Below are 22,832 nucleotides of genomic sequence, written 5' to 3' on the forward strand. Positions count from 1 at the left end.
AAGGAAATGACTCTAATTTGTCACTGAACCCAGAACCCAGGAGCCAAGTGATAGAAATCCAACACGACAGAGCATGAATTGTGTTGTATTAATAATTCACACTAGCCTTAGTGAGGTATGTCTGAATTAGAGTCCTGTACTGTGACTGCAAAATGAACTTTCTTTAAACAAACACAGATATTTACACAAGATATTTAGTGAGGTGTATTGATTTCTCCTCTTTGGGAGTTTATAATATCCATATTATTCCTTTACTTTTAACTGTGTAATTTAATGTTAATTGACTTGGTTGGTCCCATATGCGGGACAAATGAATTAACCTGTGCAGAAATCTCAAGGGGTGTTATCAACATCACATGGCATAGTCGATTTCAGCTTTCAAGTGAACCGATTGGTTCTTAGCAAACAACACATTCTTTCATTCTAAAATAGAACTTGCTGGAAAAATAACCAAAGAGGAAATGCAATACTACAGTACCCGGCCTCTCAGCAGTTCATATGCCGTCACTCCCAGGGACCACCAGTCAACAGCAAAGGAATAGCCTGCTCCTTTTCTGGAGCTGAACATCTCGGGTGCTGAAAAACACGAAAAATTAGACCAGTTTCATTCCCTGAGACGTTAATATTATATTTTCTCAACATGTTCCTCCAAAGGAGAATTACCAGGATAAAAAATATAAACACTTTGATGGATGTTTATCATCCATTGCTAGATTGCTCTCAGCAGGCAAACATTTCTGATTTTCTAATCTCTCTCAGTAGCCTCATTCATCAGCCAACACACACAGGCACGCATAGGCCTTCATGGGTAAACTCTTCTCTTATTTAGATCATGCACCGATTAAAATGTGGGTCCTATTGGGCCTCAAATATGTGGCTTGCCCTGAAATCAAGAAGGCTAAGAAGATGTTATTTGTTTTGATTGGGAAGGTTTGAACTAAAGTATGTAAATTTCTATAACATTTGCAGACAATGTTCAGAATTTGGTAGAGCATACAATGGATAATCTCTCTGTCTCAGAGTCACCTGGAAGCAGCAAGGGAAACACTTGCAGCCATCTATTGGGGATGAGGGAGGGAGAAAAGAGGGAGCGAGCATTCTGGAGCGTGTAAGGTTTTACAATAGCTGTGGGTTCTTTACACTTTGTGACTATAATTCTTTCAATTGATTCCAATGGAAGGCAGAGCTACAGTCAATTTTACCCCCAGAGAGGACCCCCAAGTTATGCATTCTCTAAGCACTTTGACACACCATGAACCTTTTACTTACCCTTCTGAGAATAAACCTAATTCCTGAGGGATGTAATAGGGAGAATGAAGCACAAAGCAAAGGCAGGGAATGCTTCTGCATGCTTACCACTATATTCTTACTGTCTAGTACAGAATCTTGCATTCAGAATCACTGGAGAGAAATTTGTTGAATGAATGAACAAATCAACTGCTCAAGCAATAGTTGTGATCATTAGCTCTGCAGCTGTGCTGTCTGGGTTCAAATTCTACCTTCACCACTTACTGTGACCTTGAGAAAGTTGGCAGAGTCTGAGAAACAGCAAAATCAGAACAATGAACAATAAGGCAATCTTCCTCTTTTCTTTCTTTTTTTTTTTTTTTTTTTTTTTGAGACAGGGTCTCACTCCATTGTCCAGGCTGGATTGCAGTGATACAATCATGGCTCACTGTAGCCTCGACCTCCCAGACTCAAGTGATCCTCCAACCTCAGCCTCTCGAGTAGCTGGGACTACAGGTGGGTACCACCACATCTGGTAAAATTTTTGTGTTTTTTGTAGAGACAGGGTCTTGCCATGTTGCCCAAGCTGGTCTTGAACTCCTGGGCTCAGGTGATCCACCTGCTTTGGCCTCCCAAAGTACTGGGATTACAGGTGTAAGCCACTGCACCCAGCCAATAAGGCAATCTTTATAGAGTTAGAAATTAACAGTGATAATCCATGTCAAAGTCCCAGTATGATGCCTAGCACTTATAAAGTGCTCAGAAACATTGGGTATGCTTCTAGAGAGGCAAACATTCATAATAATTGACCTAGTTGAAAGATACGTACGACTCATCCCAAGCCTCCTGTATAAAGTGCTGGTTCTGGGCAAAGGAAACTGGTATGACATGGGTCCTGCACACACAGGTTTGCCCTACCCAGTGCACTCATGTTCTTTTTAAGTAAAATCCTGTGGATGACATCCAAGTAGAGAGGTAGAGTGTTTACATCCCCATGCCCAAGACTGGCCCTGACTATAAGAGCTTGATGCAGCAGGAATAAGTAGGGCTATTTCCCTAGTGCATTCACCTCACATGCATCACTGCATCCTTTCTGCAAGTTACAGCTCCCAATGCAATTTGGGAGATAATGGCCCTGACCCCACACTACTCCCACAGATAGGATGGACTATATTTCTGCTTTCCCTTCTCAGTATCTCACAACAAGTCATATCAGATAGTCCCCCAGGTGACGGGTGACAGACACGTCACTTAGAGAAGCTACAAAGAACTTTGAGGGATAATCAGAGCCACTGTGCTAAGAAAATGCCTATAGAATAAACATTACTCTAAAAAGGTATGTATCTGTCATATTGGATTATCCTTGGGGTTTACATGAATATTCTTTTCACTTTCTTTCTTTCCTCCAGCTTTATTTATCCAGTATTCCTTTTTATCCTCTTCTACCTGGTCTATTTTCAGGCATGAAAACATTTTAATACACATTTATTCATTCAGCAAATATTCATGGTATGCAAGGCATTGAAGCATTTTGGTGGAACATTAAGAAGAAACTTTATGACAACATACAAAAACATAACAGGTGAGTAATTCTTTTGAGCCCTCAAATAGCTGAGAAACCAGAGCAGGAAGATATTGAAGGGCTTTCACCAACCCTTCAAGAAGATTTCCTGCACCTAAGAGAGTACTAAGAGAGCTGGAGAAGGGCTAGGTGTCCTTCAAAAAAGCCACTGAGTATTTTGTTTGGTATTGTTCCTTAAGTATTTCTATACATATATTCAGAAAAGTAAATAAAACACTGCAGAATTTAACAAAGAGTTATAAGCAAATGTCCAAATAGTCATAATACAGATCAAGAAATAGAATCTTGTCCCCATCACTGTGTCCCATTCTGTTTATAAACCTAGAGGTCACTGTGCTAAATTTTATGTTAATAATTTTCTTGTTTTTCTATATAGATCAATCTCTATGTACATATTTTTAGACAATAGTTTAGCTTTGCCTATTTTAAATAGCTCCCAGAAACTGTGGATAAATTGCCTAGCTACCTATTTATTTGTTTCAGTGCTTTATAATAAAGGAAACATCAACAAAACAAAAAAAATCTGTTCCTTGTATTCTATAAAATTCCATTAAATTAAATCCTATTAAATCAAATCGTATTCCTTGTATTCTTTGGTGTCTTACTTTTCTTACTCAATGGTATGTGTATAAGATTTATACAACTTGCTCCATGTAGTTGAGTTTGTTCACTTTTAGTGCTATATGAATATACTGTAATTTACCTATTTATCCCATTGTTGATAGCCATTTGCGTTATTTTCAGTTTGGGACTATTGTGAACAATGCACATTCCTATACATGTAAGACTCCTATAAGTGCATATCTCTTTAGAGTGCATTCCTGGCAGGGGAACTGTTGGTGATAGGAATGTGTATCTTTTCTGTGTACTAGAGAACACCAAACTGTTTACCAAAGTGACGTATAAATTCACACTATGACCAGTATTAGATCAGGGTTCCTTTTGTTGAACATCCTTACCCACACTTGGGAATAACTGACCCTTTATTGCCAATCTGGGGAGTGTGTAATAGTATTTCACTGTGGTTTAAATTGGCATTGTCTTGTTAACTAATAAGCTTGACCACATTTTAATATGTTTATTAGATATTTGGATTTCCATCATTTGGTTTTCAGATTTTTTAAAAACATGGATATTAAATTTTGGTCAGGACATAAAGAAAGGGACCCAACACTAATCTATACATTTAATGGAATTAATTCATGGAACTTTACAAAAATGATCCTAAATTTCATCTACAAGAAAAAAAATTGTGGAAGTAATATTTTTGGGAAAGAATGAAGAGAGAGTCCTGCATCCCATGTATTAATCTATAAAGCTACAAGATTTGAAATCTACAGAATATAGATGTTAGTACAAAAATGTATTTAGTTTATGATGAACATATTTCAAATCAGCATGGAAAGGGACTTATTTAATACATAGTCTCAAAACAATTATTTAATAATCATACAAAAATAAAGTCAGATCCTTCCCACATATGTTCAGTCAAAATAATATACAACTGAGTTAACTTAAAAAATGAAAGCATAATCAGAATAAAAATATTAAGAAAACACATCTAAAATCTGGTAAGAAGGCCTTGCTAAGAATAGCATCAAAGTTAGAAAACATAAAGTAAAAAGACAACTGGCTTGATAATATTTTTAGCAAGCTTTTCATGTCAAAAATAGGCCATAAAACAACAAATTAAAAATGAGAAATTCTATTTGTAATGAAATGTACAACAAATATGATACACTAGGATTTCATATTCCAAATACACAAAAGGTAAGAATTATTTACATAATTAATAAGAACTATTGGAATAGGATAAAAGTATTAACACCTTAATAGAAAAGGAGCAAATAATTTGAACAGGCAATTGACAAAAGAAGTCAAAGAAATACTGTGGTGATATTATAATGCATATCATTATTACTTATCTTTTTTGGGACAATTAAAGATATTGATAGTGTAGCACTGATGAGAATGCAGGGAAATGAATATCTTCAGACACTTCCAGAGCAAGTACAAATCGATATGAATTTTCAGAACAGAAATGTATTACCATGTAAAGCCTTTTAACTAATCAAATTAGTTAAGAAATAAAAATTGCATATATTGTATACAACACTATGTTTTGAAATAAATACATTGTAGAATGGCTGAATAGAGCTAACTAACATGTGCATTACCTCACATTACACACATTACCATTTTCTGTGGTGAGAACACAACATTTTCTTTGAGTAAACTTCAGTAAGAGAACACATTATCATTTTTGAATGAAAATTTATCACAAAGAAATAACTAAGTTCCAGGACATAATTCTGCTAACAGGATTTTTACTACAAATTTAAATGTACAGGTTGAGTATCCCCTATCTGAAATACTTGGGACTAGATGTGTTCCGCATTTCAATTTATTTTTTCAGATTTTGAAATATTTGCACTATACTAGTTGACCATCCCAAATCCCCAAATCAATCTAAAATACTCCAGTGAGCATTTCCTTTGAGCGTCATGTTGGCGTTCAAAATGTTTTGGATTTCGGAGCATTTTGGATTTGGGATTTTTGGATTTGGGATGCTCTACCTGTATTTCAAAATGAGAAACAACCTAATATTCAACAATAAAAAACTGATTAAGAGAAGTGGGTTTCCATTTTTAACAGAGGCATGTTTATTGACATGAACAAAGGGACAGTATTGCAGCATGTAAAGAGTTAGGGCTCTGGCATCAGAGCCCTGTGACTGTCTCCAGCTTCACATTCAACAAGTTTCTTAACCTTTCAGTCTGCTAATTTCTGAAGTGAGAACAATATATACTATAACAATAGTACTGTATATACAATATACTACAATAATTATATGTTAATATATTATACTGTAACAAAACTGTAACGATAGTACTGGTCCCACAGAATTGTTTTTAGTTTAAATGACATAATGCTTGGAGTTAGAACGGTGCTTAACATTTAGGAAGAGCTCAGCAATGTCAGCCATTCTACCTTCATCATTTGTCACATCATCATCCATGTCTCAGGCACTGCATGCTTCTAGACTTGGGTTTAATTTCATGCTCTGCCAATCACTTGCTGTGTGATTATGATCACATGACTTACTCTCTCTCTGGGCCTGATTTTTTTTTAACGTATAAAATCAAAACAATAGTAAAACCTATTTTATGGGGTTGAGAGTTTAATAATAAATGTTAAAAACTTAGCAAAGTGCTTGGAACAATAAATGTTCAATATATGACGCTATCATTATTATTATATTATAAAATGAAGATTTAGGTTACATTTAGCATGATCAAATATTTTAAAAACGTAAACAGTGTGTGCTTGTGCTTAGGAAAAAAGGTCTGGAAATAAACCATAAATATCTATTGGCAAAGGGATTAATTTCCTTTTGCTTACTAGTCCATAGTGAACTTATTTTATATATATACACACACACACACACACACATGCACATACATATATATATAATTTGGAGGAGAGTGTTTTAATTGGTTAACTCTAAGTAATCTGGATTATATTCACACAGACAAAGGTGAAGAGAAAAGGAATAATGGAGGGACCAGAGGGAGCATAGAGGTAGAAGACAATAAATTGTAAAAAGCAAAACTTCCTTGCTGGATAGAAGGTGGTGAAGAACTGGCATACTGTCTTATTATTTACAGAGCTATGGAACTGATTTAAAATATGCTCAACATCTTGTGTTAGTAGACGAATATTTCTCCAATCTTCATTCAGTATTTTTGTTAGTTATCTTTCTTTTTAGAATTCTTTTTGTTCTTTCTGGTGAATTGCTACTTAGTATCCTATGGAAGCAATATAAAATGGGTGCTGATAGATTTGGTAGATTCTACCAAATCATTGGGAGCATAATTTTTAAAAGAGACAGCAGACTTCTACCTACAATACCTCTGCAAAAGACTCCTATTGAAAAGGTGGAGTGTGGCAATCACATAATCATTTTGGAATAAGGCAAGAAACATTTGCAATATGTTAGCCTAACTAAGTTGACTCAGAACCATTTAAAAACCACAGATAAAAATATTTACAAATATATATTTTTATTTCTTGCTAATCTTCCTTTTAAGAAAAAGCTTGATTTCTCAAATCATACAGAGCTTGATTTAAATCTAGACTTTTCAATTATTAACCATGTGATCTTGGCCAGATTATTTAGCTTCTGATTTTTCTCATTATAAAATAGTGATAAGTATAGTCTACCCCATAGGGCTGCTGAGAAAAATAAATGAATAAATGAATGTAAAACATTTAACACCTTGTCTGGTCCGGGGAAAGATTTCAAGAAATATTAGTCATTGTTAATTACAAGGGTAAAAGTGGAAGGTGCATACAATTTTTCCTAAATTCCAATTCCCCAGTTCTATCTTGTGAGAAGACTAGAAATGCCAACTTTGAAAAAATTACATTATACAGATATTATACTCAAAACCACTGGGGAGAGGAAAGAAAGGTGGCCTCCTCGTACTTCTCTCACCATGGAAACCAACCCTGGAAACCCAGATGCACATTTTCTGATTTGGCTCCAAGAAAATAGCCCTTAATATGGAAACCCAGGAAACCTGGAGAATAAACTCATCAGAGCAGCAGGCTTGGATATGCTTTTTTATCATCTGAGTACCATCGGTTTTAGGCAGAAAATAGGCTGAATTATATGTGTCCATTATTTTAGAAGTGACAAAAGAGATTTATTCCCCCCACTGCTAATTGGAAGCCATGAAATTTGCAGTTGTTCAAATATTATAGAAAATAAGGCTCTTTTTTTTTTTTTTTTTCTTATAGAAGATTTCTGTTGGAAAGTGAGGTGGCTCTGCATGTAGCGGGTCTCTTTTCCTTTCTCTCTCTCTCTTTAGTAACATGGGGGAAGAGAATGAAATATTAAAATAAAATGGCATTTCTCTTGTCCTTGATTTCAAGCTGAAATATTTTGCCTTTGAATTACTCTGACCATACAATTCATTCCACCCCTGACATAATCCCACCAGTTGAAACAGCAACATCACCTGCTTTAAGCATCTTAACTAATTAGGGTAAAGCATGAGTAGTAGTTGTTGTTATTGTTGTTTGTTTTTTCTTTTGAGATGGAGTCTCGCTCTGTTGCCAGGCTGCAGTGACTCAATCTCGGCTCACTGCAACCTCCGCCTCCAGGGTTCAAGTGATTCTCCTGCCTCAGCCTCCTGAGTAGCTGTGACTACAGATGCACGCCACCATGCCCAGCTAATTTATGTATTTTTAGTAGAAATGGGGTTTCACCATGTTGGCCAGGATGGTCTCAATCTCTTGACCTCATGATCCGCCCGCGTCGGTCTCCCAAAGTGCTGGGATTACAGGCGTGAGCCACCGTGCCCCGCCAAGCATGAGTAGTTTTTAGTCTATCATCTGACAGCAACTGTGCAGTGTCTAACTCCTTGTTTTTGCTGGATAAGGAGCTCGCCTAATGATAGCTCAGTCTGTTGCCTAGTAAGTTTTAGTCCTATTTGCTTACTACATTTACTTTAGATGCTTTACAATTCAGTTCTGTGAATTTTAAAACTATTCTCATATCTGATTCAAAGCTCCTTCACCCACTCCGCTGGACTGGTTTCAGCCACCCCGGAATGGAGGTGGAGGACTGATCTGGCTCTCACACATGTCCTTCTACCTTTTCCTAGAAAGCACTATTTGTTTTAGGACATGAAAGAAGGGTAGTAGAGGCAGAGGGGTCCTCACACATGTGCTACCCCTGCAGAGTAATCTCCCTTTAGGGGTCTGTGGCAGAAGTTGTGAATCCTAGCTACACAGAGGAATTACACTAAGAGCTTTAAACCACCTTATGCCTAGGCTCCACTCTCAGTAATTCTGATATGTTGAGCTCTACTGGGACTTGTGGTGTTTTCAGGAAGTCACACTGACAGGAGCCTCCCTCCCATCCAGGCTATACTCCTGGGCATTGGAGGGTCCCATGTGAAGCGGGATCACAGCCTATAGCTAATCCACCTCTCTTCTCCCCAGCACAGTCACATTCACTGCATACCTGTCTCCTGCTGCTATGATCCCCAGAAAGACTAGCCCCCAAACTCATCAACCTTCCATGGCCAACCAGGCTGTGTTAACTCCAGGACCAGTCAGCAAGTCCGGTAACTACACAAATATCTAACCAAGAATGAAATTCCAGATACCTCTTCTTGCAGTCACTCTAACAATTTACAGATAATTCTTTTGAGATCTGACTCACTTGCCTTAGGAGCAACCACAGGGAGAAGGGAGGGAGAACTCCCTCTTTCTGAATACTGTGTGCCCCTCAAGGGCACTAGCTCTCTCCTTACATTGTTGGGGCTGGACAGGAGGTAAAGCTAGTTCTGCTAAAAACTAGTTCTGGTGTCTATGTAGAGATGGCTGCTCCCAACAGGTGAACTTAGAGTTTGTAGTTGATTTGTTACCACAACTAAACGTGAAACCGACTGACAATTTTGCATCTAACACTATCTTTTTGGTCACCCCTTAGTAAATGCTGAATCGTCAAGGCAAAAACAAGTTCCTCACCTCGCTACACACAAGATACTACAAAGACATTTAAACTTTCTGAGGCAGAATTTCCTCACCTTTATTTATTTTTTTAAATAATTTATTTGTTTTTAGAGACAGAGTCTCACTCTATCACCCAGGCTGGAGTACAGTGGCATGATCATAGCTCACTGCAGCCTTCAACTCCTAGACTCAAGCAATCCTCCTGCCTTGGCTTCTAAAGTTGCTGGGACCACAGATGGATGCCAGCATCCAGCTCCAGAATTTCCTTATCTTTAAAAAGAAGAATTCATGGGATTGTTATGGCACTATGAGTAAATCTAAAATTATAGCTGGGAATGCATTTTGTAAAGTTTATAGCTCTATGCATGTAATGCAGTATTATGTAAATAATGGTTAAAATAATACTTTGCCACTTATTGCCATTCTGCTTATTACTGTTTCCTACTTCTTTGTCTTTGTTTTGTTTTGTTTTGTTTTGTTTGAGACAAAGTCTCGCTCTGTCGCCAGGCTGGAGTGCAATGACACAATCTCAGCTCACTGCAACCTCCGCCTCCCAGGTTCAAGCGCTTCTCCTGCCTCAGCCTCCCAAGTAGCTGGGACCATAGGCGTGTGCTACCATGCCCAGCCAATTTTTGTATTTTTAATAGAGACAGGGTTTCACCATGTTGGCCAGGATGGTCTCAATCTCTTGACCTCATGATCCGCCCGCGTCGGTCTCCCAAAGTGCTGGGATTACAGGCGTGAGCCACCGCACCCGGCCTTGTTTGGTTCTTTTTTTTTTTTTTTTTTTTTTTTTTTTTTTTTTTTTTAGTAAATCTGCTCCCACTAGAATGTAAGCTCTAGGAGCTGAAGACCTTGTCTGTGTTGCTTTCTACAGGGTCACCAGCATCTGAAACAGTGCTAAGCACACAGAGACAGGTATTTATAGAATTAGTTAATATTTTTGTTAGGAAGTGGGTACAAATGGTCTTCCTTGACTCATGAAATAAGTTTTCAAAATGTAATCAATGGTCCTTTCCTATCAACATCATCTTGGGTGCTTGCTAGTGGAGAAGACCCATGAAATCGGAAGCTCCACAGGTAGAGTCAGACAGGAACTTATCAGTTCTAGCTGCAAGTCCCAGATGATTCCACCTATAATAGATGGTGTTTACAGGAATGAAAACCAAAAGCCACTCATGAAACCCATACCCATGTAAGGCTTGGTGCCAGCCATGGTGGTAATCTGTGTCTCCCTGGGCAGCATCGCAGCAATGTTGAAATCTGTGATGTGCACGTGCCCTGCAGAGAGAGAAGAACCACACAGAAAGTTAAGTTCCATTCAACCCAGTGGCACAACCATGCTTCTAACTGAAAGCACCCAATTAATCTGTTAATTCTTGTAGGCTAGTTGCAGTCCATCTCAAGGCCAATATGGTCTTAAACCAGCAATTCTCCATTTCATGATATGCAATGATTAGTCTCTGTAAGTCTGGAGTGCAGCCTCAGAAAGTTTTACCCTTAGTAGTTAAGAATTTGTGGTTAAGTAATTCTAGTTAGGCATATTTTGTCTGTTGGTGACATTTTAAGTTGGTTTAGCCTATGAATATTATGAAGGAGACAGCCAAAAGATACTCAAAGTATCACGTTTCCAAACATCTCTTACGGGATTATATTTTTTAAAGAGGCAAACAGGCTGGGCGCGGTGGCTCACCCCTGTTATCCTAGCACTTTGGAAGGCTGAGGCAGGTGGATCACTTGAGGTCAGGAGTTCGAGACCAGCCTGGCCAAAATGGTGAAGCCCCGTCTCTACTAAAAATAAAAAATTAAAAATTAGCCCAGTGTGGTGATGGGTGCCTGTAATCCCAGCTACTTGAGAGGCTGAGGCAGGAGAATCACTTGAACCTGGGAGGCAGAGGTTGCAGTGAGCTGAGATCACACCACTGCACTCCTGCCTGGGTGACAGAATGAGACTCCATCTCAAAAAAAAAAAAAAAAAAAAAAGAAAAGTGAGAGGCAAATATTATTACTACAAAAGTGGCATGAGTATGGATACGAATATTTATTCCCTAGCCAAGAAAGCATCTGTTTTCTCCAAGTTTTTCTAAAATATTTTTGTATATATTTTTTGTCTGATAGTTCAGGTTGGCCTCATCAGTCCCCAACAAAATAACTGTTATCAAGGGATAGTGTGTGTGTGTGGGGGGGGGGGGGGGGCGGGTGGGAGATCAACTTTAGTTTTTTTTTTTTTTAATTTAATGTAATTTTTGGCTGGGCGCGGTGGCTCACGCCTGTAATCCCAGCACTTTGGGAGGCCGAGGCGGGCGGATCATGAGGTCAGGAGATCGAGACCATCCTGGCTAACACGGTGAAACCCCGTCTCTACTAAAATTACAAAAAATTAGCCAGGCGTGGTGGCAGGTGCCTGTAGTCCCAGCTACTCGGGAGGCTGAGGCAGGAGAATGGCGTGAACCCGGGAGGCGGAGCTTGCAGTGAGCCGAGATCGCGCCACTGCACTCCAGCCTGGGTGACAGAGCGAGACTCCGTCTCAAAAAATAAAACAAAATAAAATAAATAAATAAATAAATAAAAATAATTTAATTTACTTTTTTTTTTTTTTTTTTGAGATGGAGTCTCACTCTGTTGCCAGGCTGGAGTGTCATGGTGTGATCTCGGCTCACTGCAAGCTCCGCCTCCTGGGTTCAAGTGATTCTTCTGCCTCAGCCTCTCGAGTAGCTGGGATTACAGGCGTGCACAACCACGCCCAGCTAATTTTTTTATTTTTAGTGGAGATGGGATTTCACCATGTTGGCCAGGGTGTTCTACGATTTCCTGACCTCGTGATCTGCTTGCCTCGGCCTCCGAAAGTGTTGAGATTACAGGCGTGAGCCGCTGCGCCCGGCCAATGAGTTTCATTTTTAAAGGGATTCTATAAAGAGCACTAGACCGGGAGCCAGGAGGCCTGGGTTCTGCCTTGAACTCTGCCTCTAACACATAGTAGACTTTAAGTCCTTTTCCAAGGTGGATCTAAATTTTCCTTTATATAAAAAAGAAGTGGTAGACTAAATGATCTCTAGGGTCTCTCTCAGCTTTAACACCCAAAGCAATATAGTGTGGGTCTAATACTTGTATTTGGCAGGGAGCACACTCTCTGAGGTGCTCTAGGGTCCCTGCATTTACAGCTAGAGGGAACAAAAGGGCAGTGCCAAAAACTCAGGCAGACAAGCCTATTATGTTAGCTGTTGGCATGACAGTCATCTGCTTCAGAGAATCTTGAAGTGTTGGCATTTCCATTTCCATGTGTCTGTGGTTTTGATGAGATACAGCTGTAACTGGAGGGCATGTCATCAGATTCTTCCAGGGCCTACAGTCCACATTCCCCATATTAAACTTCATTGTCTGCTCCCTGATAGTATCCAGCCTGCTGCTAAACATAAATGTCACTGCCTTTATCACCAGGATTTTATTTTGTGCAGAAAGTGTTTTGGCTTTGTTTATGTGATGATATTGCAGTAAAGGTAGCACTCATCGAGTTAAAAGGTATTCTTGCTGGAGTGGCACCAATGCCTGATTTCAATAACTTACCCTATCATAGCATAGGTTGTCTCTGTTTTTTCTTTTTCTCTTTCTCCCCATAGGTTCTGCTCATAGTGTTGGACCAGTGAGTCACAAAGCTTAATACAAATCAGGTGAGTCTGGAGACGGTTGTGAAGCACCCATTTCTTGGAATCAGCCTGCTTGACTTCAAGTCTAGGTTCTACCACTAACTAGCTGTGTTACCTTGAAAACGTCACTTATCCTCTCTGTAAAGTTGGAAAGCTAATCATAGTCTTCTCAAGAGGTTATTGGAAATATTAAATGAAATAATGATTACGGGAGACTTAGCACAGCATTTGGCAAGAAGTAAGCGTTTAATTGTTGATATGTGTCATTATCAGAAACGTCAGTGTAATTTTGCAAAATACATGTGCCTGGGCTTTGGTCTCCTGAAACTCCAATTCAGTGGGACTTGTAGGGGAGCCAGGTATCTGTAGTAAAAACAACAAATTCCACAGGTGATTCAGATGAGCAGCCAGACATGCAGCTATCTACTTTAGTCTGCACAGATTTTCCAAGCTGACTCAGCTACAAGATTATCTATGCTCATGTAGAAGTGGAAGGTAGAGAAGGTTTTAGAGCCAATTGGTTCCTACAATGTAGTGCCCAGACCAGGAGTATCAGCATCACCTGGGAACTTGTTAGATATGCAAATTCTTACACCCCGCTCCTCCCTGAGCTCTATTATACTAAATCAGAAACTCTGTGGGTTGGGCACCAATGTTTAAATAAGCCCTCCAGGTGATTATGAGACCTAATAAAGTTTGATATTACAGTTTTAAAAGAGGACCTGGCTTAGCAGAACATCTCAACTCTGGTGAGTACTCATTACACGTCAATTGAAAGAATGTTGAATGTTTTCCTTTTAAGTATTGTTTACACTTACATGATTAATTCAGTTTTCAAAATGTTGTTGCACAGTTTCTCCTTTAGCCTAGTGAGGTAGGCCCTATTTTATGTATGAGTCATTTATGGCTAAGTTCAAAAAACTCAAAAGTTACAGAGCTGGAGTTTAGACCTAGAATTTTGTCTAGGATCCCTTTGTCAGGCTGTGAATCTACCAAAAACTTTGTGTGCTGTATCACAAGACCAAAGAACTGAAAACCTAAAACAATTTCTGATTGGCTCAGAGTTCTAGTCCACTTCCAGGATGCCTATTTAAGGACAGGGAGAAATTATTTGAGGGTCAGTTTCCACTGGATCTTCTAGCCTGGTGCTCCTCAGCTAAACAATGAAAGCAGAACTTTACAGAATGCTGGTCCTAAGACTCAGTCCCAGGTCCGGCTACAGCCATGCCTCGCTTCTACTTACCATGGTGACCTATCTGCCAGGTTCCCTTCTGTGTTTTTTGTTTTTGTTTTTGTTTTTGTTTTTGAGACGGAGTCTCGCTGTGTCGCCCAGGCTGGAGTGCAGTGGCCGGATCTCAGCTCACTGCAAGCTCCGCCTCCCGGGTTCACGCCATTCTCCCGCCTCAGCCTCCGAGTAGCTGGGACTACAGGCGCCCGCCACCACGCCCGGCTAGGTTTTTTTTTTTTTTTTTTTTTTGTATTTTTAGTAGAGACGGGGTTTCACCATGTTAGCCAGGACGGTCTCGATCTCCTGACCTCGTGATCCACCTGCCTCGGCCTCCCAAAGCCTTCTGTGTTTTGAAAATGAAATTTGACTGCTGGATCACAGGAAAGGGTTCACTCTCCTACTGATTGAAGGACACAGGAATTGCCTTGGGAATGAAGGACTCCTCTGGCTTTTTTCATAAGCCCAGGCCTTGGGTGAACCTTAGAGCAGAGTTTCTCAACTTCAGCACCATTGAAATATTGGTGCTGGTAATTTTTTGTAGTGCAAACTGTCCTGTGCTTTGCGGGATGCCTGCTAGCATCCCGGCCTCTACCCACTAGCTGCTGATATCACCTCCCAACCCTGGCTGGAATCCTGATAATCAAAAATGTCTCCAGAAATTACCAAATGTCCCATGCAGGGAGAAGCAGTAGAGCAAAATCATGGCCTGTTGAGAATCACTACCTTAGTGAAAAGTTTTTCAGGTGCAAGCCTCAGAACTTCCTAATTTCCCATCCTAGGGGAGAGTTTCTGCCTTTTCTTTTTGCTTCTATTGCTTGGGACAGAGGATTATATAAAAAAATCTGAATTCATCTTATGATGCCATTGAATCCAGTCATCATTGTTGTCATCATTTCCACTCTTACTGCTCCTGTGCAGAGCCTGAGGATCTCTGTCATCAACACAGTACTCTAGGGCACCATAACCACTTGGTTGGCACTGCTCCCAACTTTTAAGTCTCTCCTACTTGCAGGTGTTTAGAATATGTGCCCCACATTTTTCTGAGCTGCTTGCTGAAAATGCATAGCCCTAGGTACTACCTAGGGAGTGATTATCTGGGGATAAATTACTGTATTCTATACTGTATGTTGTTTTAAAAGGAAACTGTCCACTTTATCTTTTGGCACATGTTGAGACTCTGCAATGAAAAGGCTGTTAAAATGGCAGCCTCGGTTTTTTTCTCACCTCCTACACTAAGTTTTTGCCTCTATTCCTTGTAACAGGATGGTATTAAGAAACCTAATTTTCTCTGACATGTCAAGCATATATTACTGTTCCTCTAATTGTAGCATTTCCTGAATAAGAAAAATACAAGAATTTTAGACACTATGGAATTGATAGAATTGGATGGGGTACTTAAATTGGTAGGAAATGAAAATATACATTAGGATAGTGGGTCGGGAGTCACACAAGACCTAATGCCATCTTGCTCTGAACTAGTAAATGGGACATTTGGGGAGAACAGTACAGATGTGCTCTAAGTTAAAAACATTTTTTAAGGCAAATTCTGATGTACAAGAAATATTTATTCACACAGAGGATTTCCCATTTTACAACTGGCTTCTTTAAATGTCAGTCTTTTCAGATGAATATAAAGAATATGAATCAGTAAGAATACAAGTTTCTGCCTGTTACTGAATCGTGTTGCATTAAAATGTAAGCAACATGGTGTGATACACAGCTCACTTGTAGGGATGGGCATAGGAGGCACCAGAGAGACAGGAGGTTACCCTTCACAGTGGCTGAAATTTCCACACAAGAGGCCCATGCGACAGCCCATCAGGGAGGAAATATTGTAAATGGAGATAGAGAAGGCAAATGAAGTCTTGAAATATGAGCTCCACATGGAAAGTCACACCAGCAGACACTCTAAAAAGCAGGCATTGATTTGTGGTTCAGCTGATTCTCACAAGATCAGCTGTACGTAATGAGCTGGGGGGAGGTGAAAAACAGGAATTTATTCATTGAATAGTGGTTAGTTACATTCCTTGAGTAATGTCTGAGAGTCCTACTTTTTCAGAATCTGAACAAACAGAAAGTAAATAACTCCAGAAAAATTATTATCTCCGGAAAGAGATCCCTAAGACAATGTTTACAAAAGGGCTCTCGGTCTTTTTTGTTTGCTCACTTCTGTACCATTCATACACAATCTTTCCCAAAGCAATTGATTTTCAAATTGAGTTAGGGTAGGAATATAATACAGAAAAGCCTCTTCTTAATTCATGGACCAAATTTTAAAAAACGTTGAGAATGAAAGCAGCCCTTGTAAATAAGACACCAGATAACAGGGGCAGCCTGAGACTCTCTCTCCGGCACACTGGAATGATGGCTTGTATCCTGTAAGCAACAGAGCCCCAGCTCCACAAAGAATAAAATGTCATGACTGCGCCCTTGCCCCTGCACACATGAAAGACAGCAAATGGACACAGAAAGTGTAGTTACCTGAGGATGAAGGGATAAACAAAATGGTTTAAACACAAGATCTAACAAGTAGACAAGCAGAATATTTGGTATATCACTTCTGAAATCAAAATAATTATTTGGGAAAGACAGCTTTTACAGATTCTATCTGGTAGAGATTTGGTACATATTAGGTATGTATCAGCATAGACAAAGTCACATAAAACAAGATGAAGCATTCCCAGCTTCCTTTCCAAGAAAAGAAAGCCATGACTACCTCATACGAGTTGTACTAATATTTGACTTTTATTGAGTGATTTCTTTGTGACAGTCATCACATCAAGTACTTTACACGTATTAGGTCAGTCTTTACAATGACCCCAAGATGTAAGTGTTCTTTTGATCCCTGAAAAAACTAAGACAAAGTTTAGGCAACTTGTCAAACCTCTCAGGACTAGTCAATGAGTGAGATGGCCGGGTGCGGTGGCTCACATCTGTAATCCCAGCACTTTGGGAGGCTGAGGCGGGCAGATCACAAGGTGAAGAGATCAAGACCATCCTGGCTAACATGGTGAAACCCCATCTCTAATAAAAATACAATAAATTGGCCAGGTGTGGTGGCGGGCACCTGTAGTCCCAGCTACTCGGGAGGCTGAGGCAGGAGAATGGCATCAACCCGGGAGGTGGAGCTTGCAATGAGCACAGATCACACCACTGCTCTCCAGCCTGGGTGACAGTGCGAGCTTCCATCTCAAAAAAAGAAAAAAAAAAAAAAAGTAGATGAGTGAAGTGTGTTTTGAATGAAGGCAATCTGACTCCGGAATTCACATTCTTAGCCACACTGTTACACAATTAATCTTTCACAAGGGTAGTCTCTAAGGGTGGTTAAACTTGAAGATTAATTGATTTCTTCAGGTTTTTCTTCATCTGCAATGACCAAGTCGCCAAGAAAATGAGGAGGAAGAAGTTGACTGAAGGAGAACAGGATGTCTTAATGATAGAAATAAGATGAAGCCATGGATGAGACCTGGGGTGAAAACACTGTTCTCTGAATGGAGGATAAAGCTTAGAAAGTGTTGGATTGATAGGACCTACATGCCTCCATTCAGGGCCTCTATAAATGGCAGAACAGCAGAAATCATGCACAAAGGCACCCAGCTGAGGGAGCAAGTGAGGACTAAATCCTAACTTGGGTTCTCCTTGGTAGGCCATGTGCTGTCAGGAAGCTGTGGCGGGCAGAGGGAGCACTTTTCCCTAAGTTCCACAAAGGTGGCCTCTCTAGGCTAGAAAAGAAGCTAGTGGTAATGGTTTTTTCCCCCCAGCAAGAGACAGAGTCTCTCTGTGCTGCCCAGGCTGGATTCAAACTCCTGGGCTCAAGGGATCCTCCTGCCTCAGCCTCCCAAGTGACTGGTACTACAGGTGCCTGCCACTATACCTAGCTCTGAATAGCTGGTATTTTAAAGAAAGTCACCTTCATGCTAAATCTCACCATTGCTTACATTTCTGAGAATCAGAGACTCTGTTTTCAAATGTCAGAAGCAGTAAAGGTAAGGGAGAAATAAGGCATCGGAAGAAAGTGGAAAAAATCTTTTTGGACAGTCCATAAATAAGTAATGACACTGAGCTTTGAAATTAGAGGTCATATACCAGTGTTTCTTAGCCCCCTGAGCACAGGTGGGATCAGGCAAATCAGGCTCAAAACTAGGTAAATAAATAATGAGAAATAGATGGTACTTGGAGTTTCAGTTCCACTTGCAAATCCTTTTTGTAAAAATTGAGTAAGGAGCTTTTAAGATTTAGGACTCTCCTCATCTAGCAGCCTTCTAAAGACATAACAAAGAGCTTATTGACACTGTTAACACTTATAACATACAGTCTGTGTGCCCTACAGATCTTCCCTGATGTTCTAATAAATCTAAATATACACAAAAATCAATATTAGGAAGAAATTATACACATTGAATCACTGCGGGCAAAAGGTTATTCTAGAGGGTATAATCAGTAGTTCTTGAAATTCAGCATTCACTTATCACCATCTTGATTATTGCCATATCCCTATATCACAAATCTGGATAACACATATACTTTTATCGTTTTTATGTTTTTCTTTAACTGGTTTTTCGCAAACTAAAATTTTTAACGAGAAAACTTGCTATCTCTTCTGATATACATTGGTACATATTAGTCATGTGCCGGCATAGACAAAACCATATAAAACAAGATGAAGCAGTTCCAGCTTCCTTTCCAAGGGGAGAAAGCCACGACCACCTCACAAAAATTGTACCAATATTAGACTTTTATTGAGTGATTTCTTCATGACAGTCACTGCATCAAGTACTTTACATGTATTAGGTCAGTCTTTACAATGACCCTAAGATGTAAGTATTCTTCTGTGATATCAAAGTAAATGTAAAAATCAATTTGCAAATGTAAAACCAATTTGCCTTTTATAAGAAGGAATGCAGAAAAGTAGATGCAGTTGTTCTCACTCATAGGTGGGAACTGAACGATGAGAACACTTGGACACAGGAAGGGGAACATCTTACACCTGGGCCTGTCATGGGGTGGGGGAGCAGAGAGGGATAGCATTAGGAGATATACGTTATGTAAATGATGAGTTAATGGGTGCAGCACACCAACATGGTACATGTATACATATGTAACAAACCTGCGTGTTGTGCACATGTACCCTAGAACTTAAAGTATAATAATAATAAAAAAAGTAGTGGATGCAATGACAACAAAATAATGTCATGAATGTCTAGGTAGATGCTATTGCTGGCCAGATGCTCTCAGCTTGAGGCCTTCTGTATCATTATAAAAAAATAGGTGATTGTGTGTTATATTAAGGTCAAAAAACACTAAAAAATTGTGATGGTTTTCTTGAAGAAATATAGTAGTGGGAGAAAATGGAGTAGAATAGGATTTTCTCATTAGGTAAATTCAATGTGATTTAAGGGCGTATTGTTGTACTATAACCTGCCATAAGTAATAAAGTTCCCCCATATTGTCTATGAGGAGTTTGTACATACAGCTCAACTGAATAGAGCAAAATATGTTTTTCATGTGTAATACCCCTCTGCTGGGAATAATAAACTTTTCTACATGCATGTCATGTACTTGATTAGAAAGAAATCACTCACTTACCATGTTCATCAAGTAAAATATTGTCAGGCTTCATATCCCTAGAGGAGTAAAAAGAAAAAAGAAAGTTGCTTATAATAAAACAAACAGAACTTAGGGGTAGGGGCAAGAAAATGCTCAAGAAAGCCAACTAGAGTTGAAACAATGTACTAGCTTCTCAATACTCATCTTCTCATTCAATTCTCACAGTAAATTTATGAAACAGAAAATACCCAATTTCTAAATCAGAAAACTGAAGCTTAACCCAAGGTCACGGAGCTAGTAAATGGAAGAACCGGGCTCTGAACCAAGGCCTCTCTCATTCAAAAACTCAGACTCTAAACTTCCTATAGCATATTGTATCTAAGCATGTAGATATTGGTCCATTGGATCATATAAAGCATTTACAGTGCCATAAAGTAACATTAGTAGTATTAAGCATCATTTTCTTATGTAACTCTAGAATTACACAGATGATGTGAACTTAAAGACTATAAATGGGAAAAACATGATTGATAATGTAGTTATACAACCACCCCCTGTCTCCCTTTGCCTCCTCACATCCACACCTGCTGTTGCTTTGCCTGAATTAGAGTCCTCTCACTGAGTGCACTCAGACAACACAGCTTCACCCTTAACCTCACAGCTCAGATGCCACTTCCTGCAGGAAGCCTTCCTGATTTTTCAATTCTGGGTCAAATTCCCCCTAACCCCATATATTCTGACCACACGGGATACTTCTTCCACTGTAACATTTATCACACTTTATCACACACTTGGTTCTGTTTATTGATAATGGGACTTATTACTCATTAATATTTTTAAGTAAAGAGTAAGCTGACAGACTTGGTCTGTCAAAGATTAAGGTATTATTATTCTAGCAGCATGAAAGCCATTTGACAAGGCTGAAAATGTGTTCCCAAAACCAGCTTCAGAATTTCTTCCCTAATGGATTCTATGAATTTAGGCTGAAGGGCTTTAATGGTACATTAGGGAAAGGCAGTAAAAATCTGAGAGTGGAAAAGTGAGGGCTATTATAAAGTACAATGTGATTCTTTGATTCAGGAGTGCTCCTTACTATAATATTCACCAAGGCTTTGCAAACTCTATCATTCTATCCTCCAAGTATTAACCATCAGACTACTCCCTTCATTGGAAGAAGGTGGGTTTTGTGCTCTCCTATGGATTTTTTTTTTTTTTTACTTTGCTATTTTTTCAGTCATTTTAATATAAAAATTGTGTGTTTAAAGTGGCCAACATGATACTTTGATGTAGCGAATTGCCAGTATATAATACAATGTCACTAACTATAGTTATCTTGCTGTACCTCAGTGTGTAAAAGATTGGTCCAAATCTTTTCACTAACTACCCTAGGAATAATAATTAAATAACTATAGGTCTTATAACATCCTAAAAGAAATATTCTGACCAGGCACGGTGGTGTGTACCTATAGTCCCAGCCACTCAGGAGGTGGAGGAGGGAGTATCACCTGAGCCCAGGAGTTTGAGGCGCATTGCACTATGATTGTGCCTTGAATAGACATTGCACTCCAGGCTGGGCAACAAAGCAAAATCCCGACTCAAAAAATTTTTCTAATCTCTGCAAGTTTTCCAAGTGGACCATGATGTCAGGGATGGTTTCTTGATTAATATCATATTCTATCCCAGTGCCTCATGGTCAGTAAATGAAGAACTTAATGACACCCAGAGAAATTCCAGTGCACTCAAGAAGGCTGATCCTAACAGTATATACAGAGCACTGTGGCACACCATCAGATACTCTCTGCAGCATAAAGCTAGAGATAAACCAGGTGTTTGGCTCTTTCCACCTCTTCAGATCTACATCCAGTGAGCATCAGGTACTGTTTGCCAGGTGAGAAAGAGGCCCAGAGGAGCCCTACCAAGGATGGATGAGAGTTGAGTGAGGCAAGATCAGTATAAAATTTCTTGGCCTGAATTTATGAGGACTTACTGGGAGAAATTAATTGCTGTGGATTTGACATTTTATGAGCTTTCTGTTAAATCCCTGAGCACCATTTTTCTTATTTATTGAATCCATACATCGTTGTGTTAACTACTTTTCCCAGAAACTACTTTGAAACTTAATAACACGGAGATCAGAGAGGGAACAATTAGTTTAATGTGATACTTCTTAATTAAATCTTGTATTCATTTATTCATCAGATATTTACCTACTTTGGTAAGTCACTGTAGTAAGATACAGAAAACCTAAAGATAAATCAGACATAGTTCCCTTGGGATGGAGAGGATGAGAAAGCTTCATAAAGAACAATGACATAGAATGGGAAAGGGGTATTTTTACTGCAAATTCAGAGAAAGAATATAAGAAAAATTTAAGAAAAATGTATAAGAGAAAGTGGATTTGTAAACATAATTACCTAAGCTTAGATTCTAACTATATAGTTTCTCCAAAACATAACAGGGTAACATCTGATTCACTACAGGGTAAATTGCAGTATGGAAGGTTGTTTATTCATATACCAGGAGAGAGAAAATGAAAAGAAACTTAGTGTGCTCTATTAAAATTCCTACTAGAGCAAGTTGAGATTTTCTAGTTTTAAATTTTAGCACCACTTCTTTACCTTTTCAGTCTTCTCAAGTAAAAATAAATATGAAATAACTTACAATATGTTTCTTTCATTGAAAGTAGTCTATAATATATTTTAACTTAGTAGATAATAAGCCTGGATATGCTTCAGAATCAACTGGGGGGATTTGAACAGTGTGGATTCTCTTGTCAGGGGCATTCAGACCAGAGTAACTCCATCTTGAATATGTGAGATAGGAATTTAGTGATTAGCAGGACTGGTTTTGCAAGGTACAGGTCACAAAGACCCTGCTGATAGAAATAAGATGCAGTAAAGAAGCTGGCCAAAACCAAGATGGTGACAAAAGTGATCTCTGGTCATCCTCACTGCTCATTATACACTAATTATAATACATGAACATGCTAAAAGACAATCTCACCAGCACCATGACAGTTTACAAATGCCTTAGCAATGTCTGGAGGCTACCTATATGGCCTAAAATGGGTAGGAAC

At 39.1% G+C, this 22,832-nt stretch overlaps 1 protein-coding gene across 3 annotated transcripts in view; it reads right to left on the reverse strand.

Moving 5' to 3' along the window:
• LOC105466916 (serine/threonine kinase 32A) overlaps positions 1–22,832 on the reverse strand; it is a 150,441-nt gene that overhangs the window by 23,958 nt on the left and 103,651 nt on the right. For all 3 annotated transcript variants that reach the window (XM_011716113.3, XM_011716112.2, XM_071098253.1), the window contains 3 exons: positions 19,796–19,833; positions 10,529–10,618; positions 479–576 (listed from right to left, as the gene is read on the reverse strand). In XM_011716113.3, coding sequence (XP_011714415.1) covers positions 479–576; positions 10,529–10,618; positions 19,796–19,833 — 226 coding nt within the window. The remainder of the gene's footprint in view (positions 1–478; positions 577–10,528; positions 10,619–19,795; positions 19,834–22,832) is intronic.

The sequence above is a fragment of the Macaca nemestrina genome, chromosome 6 (assembly GCF_043159975.1).
Source record: "Macaca nemestrina isolate mMacNem1 chromosome 6, mMacNem.hap1, whole genome shotgun sequence".
Taxonomy (NCBI): domain Eukaryota; kingdom Metazoa; phylum Chordata; class Mammalia; order Primates; family Cercopithecidae; genus Macaca; species Macaca nemestrina.